General features: G+C 44.1%; 1 protein-coding gene across 4 annotated transcripts in view; it reads right to left on the bottom strand.

Annotated features, from left to right (window-relative positions):
* The window catches only part of SHANK3 (SH3 and multiple ankyrin repeat domains 3), a 1,690,229-nt gene that overhangs the window by 618,213 nt on the left and 1,055,236 nt on the right, over positions 1 to 16,780 (bottom strand). For all 4 annotated transcript variants that reach the window (XM_029615063.1, XM_029615061.1, XM_029615060.1 and 1 more), the window contains one exon: positions 598 to 711. In XM_029615063.1, the coding sequence (XP_029470923.1) occupies positions 598 to 711 (114 nt within the window). The remainder of the gene's footprint in view (positions 1 to 597; positions 712 to 16,780) is intronic.

Here is a 16,780-nt window from a genome sequence, read left to right as displayed (position 1 = left end):
TCCTGGTGTAATTTACAAGTCTGGCATATCCAATAGACATACATGCTATTCCAAAAAATGATCTCTGGCCTGTTACTTAATGGGAATGAAAAAAATTATGCTAGATGACCTTGAATGAGTACTCCTTTAGGTTTTCTGTTGTTTTATAAATAGGAATCTTCATTTTCAGTTTGTGTTTTATTTTTCTAAGTAATTTATCAGTATTTATTAAAACAAAGAAAAATGGAAATAAATCAATGGGAAAATATTAATTTTATTTCAGTGTTTTTTCTCCCTGTTTTGTTCATTATAATAAACACTGATAAATTCCCTGGAAAAATAAAATAAAATTTAAAAAAATGAAAACAAAGGAATCTATTCATATACCTATACAGAATGTCTATGTTATGTGCAGGTGAGGCAGGGAATACCTGCCTCTCTTCTATATAACACAGAAACTTTATTGATGCTTTGTACCCAACAGTACAACGTAATCACATTCTGCTCTTCACTTCAAACACATCTGTTGATTTCGGGCCCATCTGTGACAGGACATTGTTGCTTCAGAATGTCACATCTGGCAGTCAATGGAATTCCAGCTGCATTGGATACACTTACCTTGTCGGGGATCATACTGTCGCATCTGCACCTCCTCAACACATTCTGCCGGAAACCAGCCGGTGCGTCCTTTCACTGTTCCCTCCCAAAATCCACCCTCGCCAATACTCAGCACTGTGGAGAGAAAGTGAGACAGAAAGGCTGAGTCAGGGAAAATTTCTCAGACACAATTAACAAAGGGGTCCATATTCAGTAGGATATTTAGTGGACAAGTTATCCAGCTAGCATTAATCGGAATTTGTCCTGTAATTCAGTGAGATAAAGGTCTCACTGAAATTCTCCAATTAAAGCTATCTGACTAACCATAGCTGGATAACTTTAAACATACCCAGATATTCTTTTAAATATCGCCAGTTCTGTCTAAAGTTATTCGGCTATAGTTAGCCATATAACTTTAGACTTGACCAGATATATTCAAAAAGAATATATCTGGGGGGAGGGGGGTTGTTTTTTTTTAATTTAATTTTTGTTGCATTTTACAATAAGATATCAATAATTACATCTTAATGACATCCATCAGGAAAAATGAGCATTTACAATTCTTTTACAAGAAACTGTCAAGGAAAAATACAAAATATGCCACATACTCAAACAGGTAGGGGGGGGGGGGAGGGGGGAGGAGATCCTTATGAAGAGCAATTAACTGAAATACGTAAAAAAAAAGTACGAGGTAAGTAAGCATATACCCCAATATTACTTTTTGCCTAAACATTCTAAGCATACTAGGTGTGCGAGTCTAGAAAGACCCGTAATTGTGAAGGTTCAAAAAAAGATATTTAACATCCCCCAGCTTGATATTACATTTACATGGATACTGTAACATGAAGTTAGCCCCTTTAGATATAACCTCATCACGCATTGACAAACATTTTTTTCTACGAAGTTGTGTTTGCCTCGTCATGTCTGGAGAAATCCACAATTTCTGTCCGTAAAACATTAACTCACAATTACGGAAAAAGAATCGTAGAATGGTATTTCGATCAGAAAGAAATGCAAATGTAACCAATAGAGTTCCATGTCTGTTAACTACCATCTCATGCGACTGTTCGAATATTTGAGTGAGATTTAATGAGGCTTCTTTTGGAATAATATTCAATGTTAACCCCTCAGACTTAGGTAAATAATAAATTTTAGTAATCACCGGCATGATAGATTCAGGCAATTTCAAAACCTGTAACAGATAGCTCTTAAACAGATCAGTAACAGGTAAAGATTTAATAAGAGGAAAATATTCCACACAAAGATTACAGCTCCTCAAATTGTTTTCAATATTTTCTAATCTTTTAGCTGTTATTGAGTCTGACTGAACCATGTTAGATTGTATTTTTTCAAGTTCAGTAAATACATTTAACTTAGTCCCGCACTGAGAGATAGAGTTCTCATTAGCTGAAACTTTTATATTTGTTTCCACAAACACTTTTATAAGGTTAAGAATAGACATTTCCAATGATTTTATAGCCTGCCAAAGAACTTCTAGCATTATTACAGAAGGTTTAATGAATTCCAAGTTGGGAGACTTGACTTCCAATCTGCACCATCTCTGCTCCTTATTTCGCCCTCGGGCTGTGGTTTCGGGGTTGAAGATCTACTCACAAGATCAGGAACGACCCTCTCCACAATCTCTCCAACCGGGCTCACTCCTCCTGTTACTTCCAAGGAAGGCCCATGCTCCTCGGCGCTAGTACCCTCCATTGGCCCCGCACTTGCATCAGCTCGGTAGCTCTCCTTCCTGAGCAGATGGATTCTATGCTCATTTCCAGGAGGGGAAGGCGTTTTAGGTGCCCCTGGGGCCAACGATATTCCCTCGATCTGCGGAGATGGCATTTGCTCTGTGTTATCTCCACCAGCGATCTCATCCGGGGGCCGCGGGGGTCGGTGATAGCCACCCGAATCTGGGAGGCCTGCAGATGCCCTCTATCTGCATCTGCAGGTCTCCCAGATTCGGGTGGCTATCACCGGCCCCCCGCAGCTTGGCCTTATGCTTCGTATGCGGCATCAAAGGAACCAGGAAATGTAAAATAAGGAAATAGAAGGCAACCGCGGCAGAGGAGCTCTTCTTAGCGTTCCTCACCGTCGGCCATCTTGGCTCCTCCCCCCAAGAATATATCTGGTTAAGTTAGTTTTCTTAAAAAAAACAACCTCATTTCAGCCTGTCCCCTGCCTTCCTCCCATCCCAGTTGCAAAGGCCCTATGCGGCTGAACTAGCCCCCCCCTCCCCCCCAAAAAACACGGCCCATTTCATGTAAATAAAAATGTATTTGCGCTGGGAGGCTAAGAGATAGCAAATGTTGCTTACCTGATGTAACAGGTGTTCTCACAGGACAGCAGGATGTTAGTCCTCACAAATGGGTGACATCGAGGATGGAGCCCACCACGGAAAACTTCTGTCAAAGTTTAACAGAACTTTGACTGGCCCCTACTGGGCATGCCCAGCACGGCACTGACCCTGCAGGCAGCAGGGGTCTCCCTTCAGTCTGATTTTCAAAGCTACAGGCAGTGCCTAAAAAGTAAAAATAAAACGAACCCAACACCGCGGGGTGGCGGGCGGGTTTCGTGAGGACTAACATCCTGCTGTCCTGTGAGAACACCTGTTACATCAGGTAAGCAACATTTGCTTTCTCACAGGACAAGCAGGATGGTTGTCCTCACAAATGGGTGAGTACCGAGCTGAGGATGTCCTGACTTGCACCAAAGGCACCCAACGGCGTGCAAAAGGCATAACAACTGGGGTGTAATTTGGGAAAGGGCATCCGCACCCTACCGGGCAGGTGGAAGGGTGTTGGTACATCACGTTGGAAAAAGGTTACGCAAGACAGATTGGCCGAAGATGGAGTCCTGTCTTCCAGCTTTGTCCAAACAATAGTGGGCTGCAAAGGTATGGAGAGAACTCCAGGTTGCAGCTTTACAGATGTCAGGAAGCGGCACCGATCGAAGGTGTGCTACTGAAGTCGCCATGGCCCTCACAGAGTGTGCTTTAACACGGTCTTGAAAAGGAATGCCAGCTTGCTGATAGCAAAAAGAAATGCAGTCCGCCAACCAGGAGGAAAGAGCCTGCTTACCCACAGGTTGTCCTAACTTGTTAGGATGGAAAGAGACAAATAATTGAGTGCTCTTCCTGTGAGCAACTGTACAGTCTAGATAAAAAGCTAGAGCTCGTTTACAGTCTAGGGTATGCAGAGTCTGTTCCCCGGAGTTGGAGTGGGGCCTGGGAAAAAAGATAGGTAGTATTATGGATTGATTGATATGAAACTCAGAAACTACCTTAGGTACCTTAGGGCCTGTAATTCACTAACCCTGTGAGCTGAAGTGATAGCCAAAAGGAATAACACTTTCCAAGTGAGGTATTTCAAGTCACAGGAGTGCAGAGGTTCGAAAGGTGGTTTCATTAGACGACCAAGAACCAGATTAAGGTCCCAAGATGGGGCCGGAGGACGTAAGGGTGGCTTCAGATGGAGCAAGCCTTTAAGAAAGCGTGTTACCAGGGGTTGTACTGAAATAGGGACACCCTCGATACCTTTATGGAAGGCGGCTACCGCACTGACATGCATCCTTATGGAAGAGGTTTTAAGACCTGATTCTGATAGATGCCATAAATAGTCCAAGAATTTAGAGATTGGACAGGAAAGGGGATCAAGGGACTGAGAAGTGCACCATGATGTGTACCTTTTCCATTTATATGAATAGGATCTTCTGGTGGAGGGCTTTCGCGAAGCTATCAGGACACGAGAAACCGAATCCGAAAGGTTAAAAGGCTGAAGGACTAACCTTTCAACATCCATGCCGTCAGGGACAAGGCCTGGAGGTTGGGATGGAGGAGGCATCCGTCGTTTTGAGTGAGTAGATGCGGGTCCTTTCCCAAGGGAATGTGCCTGCAGATGGAGAGATCCTGGAGTATGGGAAACCACACTTGGCGTGGCCAGTGCGGTGCTATCAGGATCATGGTTCCTCCGTCCTGGCGTAGCTTCACGAGAGTCCTCGACAGAAGAGGAAGTGGAGGGAATGCATAAAGCAGACCGGTCGCCCACTTGAGGGAGAAGGCATCCCTCGGCCGAGAGTGCTGGCTCCGAAGGAGAGAGCAGTAATTGTCCACTTTGTGGTTCTGAGGAGACGCAAAGAGGTCTATGTCAGGATAATCCCACTTGTGAAACAGAGAGGTCGCTACGAGAGGATTGAGTGACCACTCGTGTGGTTGGAAGACACGGCTCAGCTGGTCTGCCAATACATTGTCTATTCCCGGCAGGTAGGTGGCCCTGAGGTACATGGAGTGGGAGAGGGCTTCTGCCCAAATCTGCGCAGCTTCCTGACACAGAAGGAAGGAGCCTGTGCCTCCCTGCTTGTTTATGTACCACATGGCCACCTGGTTGTCTGTCTGGATCAAGATTATCTGATTCGATAGGTGAGCTTGGAAAGTTCTGAGCGCGTAGCGGATTGCTCGCAGTTCCAAGAAATTTATCTGGTGCTCGGCTTCTTCTTGAGACCAGAGTCCCTGAGTATGTAACTTGTCCACATGGGCTCCCCAACCGGTGTGGGAAGCATCGGTGGTTAGGATTACTTGGGGATCTGGTAGAAGAAAAGGTAAGCCCTGCAGGAGGTTGACTTGAGTCGTCCACCAGGTTAAGGACAGGCGTAGCGCTTGTGTAATTGTGACAATGGTGGACAGAGGCTGAAGAGCTTGAATCCATTGATGTCGCAGAGTCCATTGGGTAACTCTCATGGCTAGTCGTGTCATGGGAGTGACTTGAACCGAGGATGCCATGTGTCCTAGGAGAACGAGGAATTGGCGAGCCGTGGCAGTGTTTTGAGACTGGAGCTGGCGAGCTAGGGATATTAGAGTCTGGACCCTTTGATGAGGAAGGTAGGCCTTTGCCTGTAAGGTGTCCAAGTCCGCCCCAATGAAAAATAAGGTTTGAGAAGGGACTAAGCAAGATTTCTCGTAATTGACAAGAAACCCTAAGGAAAGGAGTGTTTGAATTGTCAATTTTAGGGAGGATTGAGCAATCTGTTGGGTGGAGGCCCTGATTAACCAATCGTCCAGATAGGGGTAGACGTGGACACCTTCCTTTCTGAGGAATGCTGCTACCACGACAAAACATTTGGTAAAGACCCGTGGTGCAGACGCCAGGCCGAAAGGTAGTACTCGATATTGGTAATGGTTTCTGCCCACCAGAAAACGCAGGTACTTGCGATGGGATTGGGTTATCGCAATGTGGGTATAAGCATCTTTGAGGTCGAGAGAGCATAGCCAATCCCCTCTTTGCAGCAGAGGGAGAAGCGAGCCCAGGGTTACCATCTTGAACTTCTCTTTTTGAAGGTACTTGTTGAGGGCTCGAAGGTCTAAGATGGGACGAAGCCCCCCTGATTTCTTTGGTATCAGGAAGTACCTGGAGTAGAATCCCTTTCCTTGCTGAGAGGGAGGGACGGGTTCTATAGCATTTGATTGCAGAAGAAGGGATACTTCTTGTTGTAAGTGAGCCAAGTGGCTGGTCAGACTCCATGCTTGTAGAGGCGGGGAGTCTGCCGGAAGAGTAGTGAAGTTGAGGTGGTAACCCTGTGCTATAATTGCTAGCACCCACTGATCTGAGGTGATCTGTATCCAGCGGTCTAAAAAGTGGCACAGTCGACCTCCCACAGGGATGGCTGGAAGAGGGGTCTGGCACGTGCTCTCTACAGGGAAGTCAAAGGCCCGCCGCAGGCCCAGGGGGTGGGGCTACAGTAGGTCTTTGCTTCCGAGGCTGGCGTGGCTGAGCTCTGTTGGAAGACCGTGCAGGTCGAGGCTTAGCCGATGGATGATAATATCGACGTGGCCTAAAGAATGACTTTTTAGAGTCCTTCTTAGATGGTTGTTTGGAGGTCACATCAGATGGAGTGGATGAGAGTTGTTTCAACGTCTCGTGGTGATCTTTTAATTCAGCTACAATTTGCTGAATTTGTTCTCCAAACAAATTGTCCCCTAGGCAGGGTAAATCAGATAGACGATCCTGGACCTCTGGGCGAAGGTTGGATGATTTTAACCAAGCCCAACGTCTGGCTGAGATGGCTGTGGCTGAAACTTTTGTGGAAGCATCGAAGATGTCATATGCCGTCCTAATTTCATGCTTCCCGGCTTCAAACCCTTTGTTAAGAAGGGCTTGAAGCTGTGGTTGATATTGGTCAGGCAAGGTGTCCGCATATTCTTGCATCTGTTTTAGGATGGCTCTGTTATATTGAGTCATGTAAAGCTGATACGAAGCTATGCGTGAAATCAACATAGCTCCATGATACACCTTTCTTCCTACACTATCCAGGAATTTATTGTCCTTGGTAGGTGGTGTTGAAGAGTGTGGCTTTAGACGCTTTGCTTTCTTTTGCGCTGACTCAACAACGACAGAGCGATGATCCAGTTGAGGCTTCTGAAATCCCGGTGCTGACTAGACAAGATATGTGGAGTCAGCTTTCTTATTGACTGGTGAAACAGATGAAGGAGATTCCCAGTTTTTCTTTAGAAGATCCAGAAATACCTGGTGAATAGGGATGGAAGCGATGATTTTAGGAGCATCCAGAAATTGGAGCAGTTCCATCATCTGGTGCCTGTCATCTTTTTCAGATTGTAGCTGAAAAGGTACTATTTCCGACATCTCCTTCACAAAATTAATAAACGAGAGATCCTCAGGAGGAGAACACTTTCTACTCTCTGTAGGAGACGGTGGTGAAGGTAAATCCGTGTCAGAAGATGTATCATCACCCCAGGTATCATAGGGATCATGTGGGGCTTGAAGCCCTGAAGGTCCTGGTTGAGGATCTGGGATATTAGGAGGAACCACCGAGGGCATCGAGTGGAATCTCGATGGCATCGGTGCTGAAGGCGGAACTGGGAACAGCATCGAGGGCTTCGGTGCTGTCGATGGAATCGGTGCCGGCCTTGGAATCGATGGAGTCGAAGGATATATCGGTGGCGAGAGACGAGAAGGCACCGATGGGACCACCCCTGAAGGGGGAATTATGAACGGTGTTTCCCCTCCCGATGATAATCCTGTCGGAGACGGTGGTGTTGTCGGTGCTACTGAAATCACCGATGGAAGGGCCGTTATAAGCGCCTCCATGCGGTGCAGTAGCGGTGCTAGAGCTTCTACCAGTGGCTCGGTGGTCGGTTCCCTCCTCGGTGGCGGAGTCGGTGCCGGAGTCGGTGCCGGAATCGGGGCCGGAGCAGGTGCCGGTGGAGGTTGGAACTTCTGCATCGCTTTTTCGATGGCCTCCTGGACCAGCCGGTCCAGTTCTGCCTGGAGACCAGGGGTAACGATACCTGGCTCGACGGGAGAGGGAGGCTGAGGCTGAGCTGGAGGGACCACCGTAACCGGTGGGATCACGGCTCCCACACCCCGAGGGGGTGAGGGTTTCCTCGGTGCCTGCGAACGAGACGTGGACGGTGCCAGGTCTGATCGAGGCTTTTTAGTCGGTGGCTCGGTCTGTACGGAGGTCGATGGTTCTGGATCCTCGACGGGCCGAGACTTGTGCCATCTATGGCGATGTTTTTCCTTCCGATCTCCTCGCCCATCCGGGGAGGGGACAGGAGTCGACGGCCGAGAAGTCATCGATGGTGGACGGTCACCGGAGGGTTGACGATGATGGTGCAACTTCGATGGTGCCGGTTCCGATGACGTCGATGCTATCGATGGCGTTGGGGTGCGAGCATGGAAGAGGAGCCCCATCTTCTCCATCCTGGCTTTGCGACCTTTGGGTGTCATTAAGGCACATTTGGTGCAAGTCAGGACATCATGCTCGCTGCCTAAACACAAAACACAGACCCTATGGGGGTCTGTGATTGACATAGTCCGGGTGCAATCCGGACATCGACGGAACCCCGTCGCCATGGCCTTGGGCCAAAAATTTAGTCGCGGGATCGGTGATTGTCGACAGGCCTCAAGGGCCAAAATCGACGTAAGTCGATCAAAATCGGCAAAAAACTTACCGGATTTCCGCGAGGTTGAAAAAATTTGTCGAAGGGAGACCCCTGAGGGGCAAATTTTCTTCAGAAATAAAGTACCGAATTCCTGTCAGGAACGTGGTTAAGAGCTCCTTTCGCCGCGTGGCAACTGCTGCGCGGAAAAAAGAAGACTGAAGGGAGACCCCTGCTGGCTGCAGGGTCAGTGCCGTGCTAGGCATGCCCAGTAGGGGCCAGTCAAAGTTCTGTTAAACTTTGACAGAAGTTTTCCGTGGTGGGCTCCATCCTCGATGTCACCCATTTGTGAGGACAACCATCCTGCTTGTCCTGTGAGAAAGGAAAAAATCTCTTTTCTCAAAATGCCGAGAGTATCAACTTTCTCACAAAAATCCCAGTTCTTTAGTCCCACTGTTAACTAGTTGTAGGCCAAACAATTACAATCCTATCCCTTAGAGCAGGAGGGCTAATGAGAGCTGGTCAAAACTCTCCAAAGATTCACTCAACTCTCTCAAACAAGAACATGTACTCCTTCTTCAGTCTGCTGGGTCTGTGAGGTCTCCTTGAGACATTATCCTTCATAGGTCCCTTTATGTGGGCTGTGAAGCCCACTGGGACAACTCCAAAAACTTCCTCTCTCAAAACAGTGCACAGCAAACAAAACCCAAGTGAACCAGAGACCAACAAACAGAGAAATGGCTTGGAGCATGCTCAACCCAATATTTATTGGGGAGCAGGACCAATCCCAACTAAATAGGGAGGGATTAAAAATGCAAAAATCCACAAAACAAAAAGAAAAATGTAATGAGAGTTGTGAAGCTATTTCATAAATATATACCACTAAGAGAGACCAGCCCACAATATAGGGGGAAGGAAACAAGAAAAGTTGGAAAAGGGTAAACAGAAAAAAAAATCAGATAACTAAAATCTTCTCTTAACCTCATAGGCGCCAACAATCAATCCACAGACTCCAAAAAACCCCAAAACAAAAACAAAAGAGAAGAGATTATTTTATCATAAAGAAATGATTCTAATTGAACAAGGTCAAAAAACATTTGTCTCCCTTATAAATGATAAGGTACAAACATTAAATTTTAAGGAAAAAAGGAGCACCTATAGATGTTACATATTGGTGCATTTGAAGAAGTATCATTCTACACTGTTATATCAATTTTGCCACATCAGGAAAGATGCTTACAGGGTCATTCATAAAATCGCATAAGGGCTGTATTATGAGATAAAAGGGGTCTATTGCACGATAAACACATGATCTTTATCCCATTGAGCATTTGTATGCAAATATTATAATGAGCATGCAAAAGCAAGCTTTTTATATAAATGAGGGACTCCTACAGCATGTCACGAAAATGTAATGCACGCGGGATTTAACGGCAGAAATAATAACACCTGTTTTGGCGGTAGAAGGGAAAAAAGTTTTTATGGCGGGATAGAGCTGTTATTGCAGGTTGTGGCTATTATGGCAGCTATTATCGCAAACCACAAGCTACCGAGCTGCGGCCAGCATTCAAACAGTGAACATAGTAACCCAACACGAATGCTGGAATGAAGTGATACAGTCCCGATACTTCAAATCAGTATATAATGACAACGTTTATTCCATTCAAATTCGGCAACTCCATTGTTATACGAACAGTCTTATATGCACTCGGGGTCCCCCGACACGGACCCGTGTTTCGCCAGCGGCTGCGTCGGGAGGGATACCCGTAGTGTTTTACAAGAAATCTAAAAACAATTATAAAGGACTGTATTAATAATGGTAACGGTACAGAATACATAACAGATGAATACACATACAGGTTATTACCTTTAGACGGAATTCATACGTTCCTGGCATGGAGTGCAATGGAGGAAGGATCGCAAGCAACTTAAAAGCTGTCAAAACTCGCGCCAACCAGATTCTACAGACCAATCAGAATCGAGGAACAACCGACCAATCATATGTGGATAAGAAACAGCTGTAGCCTATCAGAATCAAGTGAAATGAAACCATTCGATTTCTTTGTTAAGGCCCCTTGGTGAAACACTCTCTAAGCGATGTATCCATCTCTGTTCACAACGCAGTAGTAAAGCGTCGAAATCCCCACCACGCAGGGAGGGGGGAACTATTTCTAAAACAAAGAAAAATAAATCAGATACTGTATGAGAGTGAGACATCCAGTGATCAACAAGTGGGGCCAAAGTGCGGGAGTGTTTTATGTTTGATCTATGTTCGATCACCCGAGTACGGATCTGTCTTTTAGTTTTTCCCACATAAAGCTTATCACAAGGACAGCGTATGATATATATTACGCCAGCTGAGGCACAGTCCGAATCATGACGCAAGATATAGCTCTTTGCAGTAAGGGGTTCAGTAAACTGAGACAGTATGGTGGTATGTTTACACACGGAACAGCTCCCACACGGTCTGTGGGTTCCTGTCTGTGTGCCACTGGAACGATGTTGTAAAAAATCAGAACTAGTCAGGATGTCCCGGAGGTTTCTCCCTCTACGGTACGTGAATCTCAGAGAGCTATGAAACATGTTTGAATACAGGGAAACAATATCCAAGGTGATAAATAAAAAAGGGTTAGAAGGAAAGTTGGCACAATCTAGTAAAGTAATTAGATGGGAGGAATCACGTACATATGATTTTATAGTTGGAACAAAAGGTCTCAAGAAAATGTCCACAAACTGTGAGAGGGGCTCCAAAACCGAGCCAATCCCTGATACTATCGGGCGCCCAGGAGGGTTTACAAGAGACTTGTGAATCTTTGGAAGTACATAAAATACTGGTATAGTAGGGCATTGAGTGGTTAGAAAGGTAGCTTCCTTACTGGTGATATAATGATGGGAAACAGCATCCTGCACTATCGAGGCAATCTCTATTTTCAATGTTTCTGTCGGGTCTAAAGGTAGGGGAAGGTAAAAGGATGTGTCCTGCAGCTGACGAAGAACTTCAGCTTTATAGTCCGCCCTATTCAAGACTACCACTCCCCCTCCCTTGTCTGCCGATTTAATGATAATAGACGGGTCCTCCGATAAGGACGACAAAAGGGTTTTTTCATGTCTTGATAGGTTAAAGTGGATGTATTGATGTTCTTGTACAAGTAGTTTAATATCCTTCTGTACCAACTTCTCAAAAGCAGAAAGCATGGGATCTACTGGGCCAGGAGGGACCCATCTAGATTTCACCGTGACTAATGAATTATCCTGCGGCGGATGGAAATCTGAATAAAATAATTTGAGTTTAAGCAGTCTAAAGAAACGGTACAAATGAACTTGTACATCAAAAATATCCACTTTAACAGTAGGTACGAACGATAAACCTTTTGCCAACAGATTTAACTCATCATGTGATAGCGTTCTAGAAGAGAGGTTAAACACTATGTTTGAGTTTATTGCCAAGGGTCCTGTTGTTATCGTGTGGTGCGAGTGGATCGTGAATTCATCGGTGGACGACCTCGCGATCTCGACCCCCGGTTGTTGCGAGGAGCCGGTACTGGATCTAAAAAAGCAGCAGCAATAGAGGAGGATGATGATGAGCCAGCATTGGGTTGAATGCCTTGTAGTGGCGGAACCACAGATTCTTCGCCAGACGAATCGTCTGATGATTGAGCAAAGGTCACTGTTCTTTTTGGGGGTCTGGCGGGGTTCATCCATTGATAGATATATCCTGACTTATAATCCGTGCTATCACGTTGAAATGGAGTTGCCGAATTTGAATGGAATAAACGTTGTCATTATATACTGATTTGAAGTATCGGGACTGTATCACTTCATTCCAGCATTCGTGTTGGGTTACTACTAGCTATTATCGCAAGCAATAAAACAAGGGTTTTTCTCATACACATCTACACAGCTCTGCTGGGCCAAAAAAAAAAACCCTTTTCTTACCTGCCCTGTCTTCCTAAATCTTCTGTGTTAGGGGGAAGTGTACTAGTTGTGGGATACTGGGGCTTCACTGGCCCACTTACATGATGGAAGCAGGATTTACGTGCATATGTACGCATAATTTCAAACAGGGTGCACATGTATGTGCTTTTAGCCTATTTGATACCACACTTATTTTATATTGGCAGCTAGGCGCATGTATGCATGCATGGTATCAGATAGGCTGAAAGCGTGTACATGTGCGCCCTATTTGAAATGTACATGCACATATGCGTACAAATCCTGCTTCCATCACGTAATTGGGGGGATGTTAAGGATGGAATAGAGGGGCACATGGATTTGTTCTGGGCTGCAAGGTTGGGGGGGGGGGGGTGGAGAGGATAGAAGAAGGTGAAAGTGAAAATGCTTTACTGTTTTTCTGACTTACCTTCGGAGTGCATAAGAAACATTGCACTCTGAAGATTTGTGTATTTGGTATCTTTGGTTAATAAAAAGTTTTACACTAAAAGGGACACGCACCGATGCTATTGCCAGTTTCACCTGTTTTTTCCAGTGAAGAGTTAAGAAAGAGGAGACATATTGATATTGGAATCAACATTTGGTGTGTATTTGTGTGCTTAAATCTTTAGTCTTAGTAATATATATCTGGAGTGATCATTAGATTTCTTTCTACAGAAATCAGGGTCTCATAATTCTCCTTCATCACTTTTCAGTCCAGTAGGGGATATATTAGGATCTTAGTTTTCAGAGACTCCTTTTTCTTAAGGATGAGAAAGCTACCAAGGGGAAGGATGCCTGAGGAATCAAGAGTTTGTTTAGAGAGCCTGAAACCACATCACCCCATTCTTTCCCCCAAATGACAACTTTAAGTAGGAGGCATTTAAGCACTGGCATACAGGAGTTGCCAGTGTTCATGTTTTTGTGAGCCATGGGAAGCAGCCCCAGAATTTGTACATGGTGGCCAGCAGTATCACCCTTCAGGATCTGTCCATATGGGCAATGGACAGATGGAATCTTTTCTGCTCTACCCAAAAGGATATTACCTGTAGCCTTGAAGGCCTGCACCTTAGCTCTGAGGAGCTGGGAGAGAAGAATCATCTATTTAGCAAGAAGAGAAACAGTAACTGTACATAGATTGTATTTTGAATTTTTGTTGTAAATACTTGCAACTGTTCTACCTCAACCATAAAGACAAACCAATGGGAGTATTAGTCAGTTGTTTAAATTGCCTTTACATTTATACTGATGATTAAGTTGAAGTATATAACAATACTTTACTGATCTCATTAAAAATAGTTAGATTTTCGAAGGCTACACAGTCTTGAGCACAGGAAATGGTTTGTAAAGAACAACCTTTGGTTGCTTTGAAATTATGTCTGAGACACTTCAGAAGGCAAATAACTGTTCAGGTTTTGTTTTATCCTTTTAAAGGAGTTGATGTGACCCTAGGGACTGCTGCCTGATTTTCTTCATAGTTTGACAGGTACGCTTTCCCATTTTCTAACTGATATAATTATTATGCAAGAATAGAACATTTATGTCTACACAGGAACACAAAGACTTGTTTGTGTTAAAGCAGTAAGTTGAAACTTGTTTCTAATTTCTTTTTGACCCAGCAATCTCCTGCAGAGGAGAAGCAAAGGTGCTGCAATCTCAACCTGTGCTTGTATTGTGCCATATCTGGGCCCTTTGCAATCTCCTCCTGCTCCTTTGGGCTTCCAGCTCAATTAGAACCAGGGCGGGAACCTAGTGCCATAAGCCTTCATTTGCAACTACCCAGAAATTTTTCCCAATTTTATAGCCTCCTCCTTCCAACAGACCTAGTCTGGTCACTGCAATGATGGTCCTGAACCAGGGCCATGCACCAGGACTCCTTTGGAAACCCTGTATTCATAGGCCCTGAATCCAGCCAAGAGGTGTCACCCTTAAACAATGACTTCAATTCCCTTTGCCCAGGGCTGTGAATGCTGCCTCCACAGCATACCCAGCTCCAGCCAACATAAGAAGTGGAAGACCCAACTTTGGGATTGAATTGGAGACCTTCCATAAGGCAGTACATTGCACGGCCACTGAGTCAGACCCCTAAATCTATTTTATACTAAAAACATAGTCTGTTCTAGTGTTGTAAGGAAAAATATAAATTTCAAAACACATAGAGGTCCATATTCAGAAGCATCTAGCTGGATAAGTCAGAAGTTATCCAGCAAAATGAATATTTGGACACTTATCCAGATAATTCTAGGTAAGTAATGTTTTATCTGGCAAACGTTTGGCTGGATTAGTCAGTGGCATTCTGGAGGCATGACTAGGAGGAGCTGAGTTAGCCAGATAAGTTATCTGGCTAACTCCAATATTCAGAGTTAATCAGATGGTTGTCCCCTAAATATGTATAGGCTAAGTTTGCCAGATAAGTTTATTCGGCTGGCTTGCCAAGTCACACAGCGGCTGAATATGAACTTTATAAGGAAATTGTGGGATTCTGGGGATATTGAAATTAGTTTGCTCAGATTCTTGAAGAGTGATAGAACAGAATTTAGATAAATTCTGGGTTGAAAGTTTGGATGAAAACTTTCACCCTTTATTTCCCTTGATGCAGAGGCCGCTGGCTACATGTTATAAGAAGGTTCTTCATGAAAGCCATCATACACACCAGCACAGAGTAACTGAAGCAACTATTCCCACAAACATTTAGTAAAAAGCTGCACACTGAAAGGTGATTTTTCAAAATGTTATGCATGTAAAATTAGCATATATGTGTGTGTAAATAGTATGTACTCATGTATATACTATTTTATAAACCTCAAATATACATGCGTAAATAGGGTTCATGTCATAAATATATGAATGTAAAAAAGGGGCGGTCTGGGGCATTTCAGCGTGGGACCAACATTTACGCATGTAACTTGCTATTTTAGAAGAGACTTGTGCATGTAAATTTGGCAACTTATTTACACTTGCTTATTTGGCGTAAGTGATATTGAACATCTTTATTGTGAAATACTGACTGGGAGGGAGACCTGGATAAACTACAGGGAGTTCAAGCTGAAGAAACAGGAGGGTCTCGATTGGAAAAGGATTGGGCAAACTGGTAATTGGTAAAACTGGTAATTTCATTCACATGAATATGTTAGAAAATTTGCAGACTTACACGTGTAAAAATCAACTTACCCAGGTTATGTGCTATTTAAATTTCGCATGTAAATTTTCCACACATATATTTTTAAAATAAATAGTAAAAAAAATGCACATACAGCAGATCAGACCACTTAGCCAGATAAGTTCGGACTTATCCGCCAAGTGGCAGTTTTGCCGCAACTTAACCAGATAAATCTTAAAAGCATTACTTATCCAGCTAAGGCCTGGATTTATCAAAATGCACTAAACATTTTATACCCAACTCAACATGGTTTCAGAAAAAATCACAGTACAGAAACTCTTCTTATCAACCTTTCAAATACTATCCTAAGAGGTTTTGATCATGGACAACGCTACATCATCATTCTTCTTGACCTATCAGCTGCTTTCGACACAGTTGAACACAGTACACTAATCTCCAGACTATCCGAAATTGGCCTATCAAATAAAACTCTAGACTGGTTCACATCCTTTCTCCACAATAGATCATACAAAGTAAATCTAAACAACCACACATCACAAGCCATCCCACTTGAAACTGGAGTGCCTCAAGGTTCATCGCTATCGGCCATTCTCTTCAACATCTACCTTTTACCTCTCTGCCAACTTCTATCAAGCCTCTCCATTACCTACTTCCTCTACGCTGACGACATCCAGCTAATCATTCCAGTATCAAACTCCATAGAGAATACTCTTAAAACCGCTTCCACAATCATAAACAAAATCAAACTACTATTAAACCAACTAAAACTCTGCATCAACACTGACAAAACTGAATGTATGCTGATTGAAAAAAGCATCTCTGGCGATCATCTAAACCACCCCATTATCATCGACAACACTCCCATCAATCTAAAAGAACACGTCAAAGACCTAGGAATCTGGATAGACCCCCAACTTAACCTTAAAAAACACATCTCCATGAAAACTAAAGAAGGCTTTCACAAACTATCAATCCTCAAACACCTAAAGCCCCTGCTAAACCAACCAGACTTCAGAACCATCCTCCAATCCCTGATCTTTTCAAGCATTGACTATTGCAACGCCCTCATGATTGGTCTTCCGAAATCTACTCTACACCCCCTTCAAATTCTTCAAAACGCCACTGCGCGAATTCTCACTGGACTCAAAAGATCTGAACATATTTCACCCGTGCTAAAAGAACTTCACTGGCTTCCCATAGCAAAAAGAATCGAATACAAAACTCTTTCAATGATTCACAACTCTATCCACCACATTGAC

The sequence above is a fragment of the Rhinatrema bivittatum genome, chromosome 9, assembly GCF_901001135.1.
Source record: "Rhinatrema bivittatum chromosome 9, aRhiBiv1.1, whole genome shotgun sequence".
NCBI classification, from domain to species: Eukaryota; Metazoa; Chordata; class Amphibia; order Gymnophiona; family Rhinatrematidae; genus Rhinatrema; species Rhinatrema bivittatum.
The sequence above is the reverse complement of the archived record's forward strand: the minus strand, read 5'-3'. Positions and strand labels throughout refer to the sequence as shown.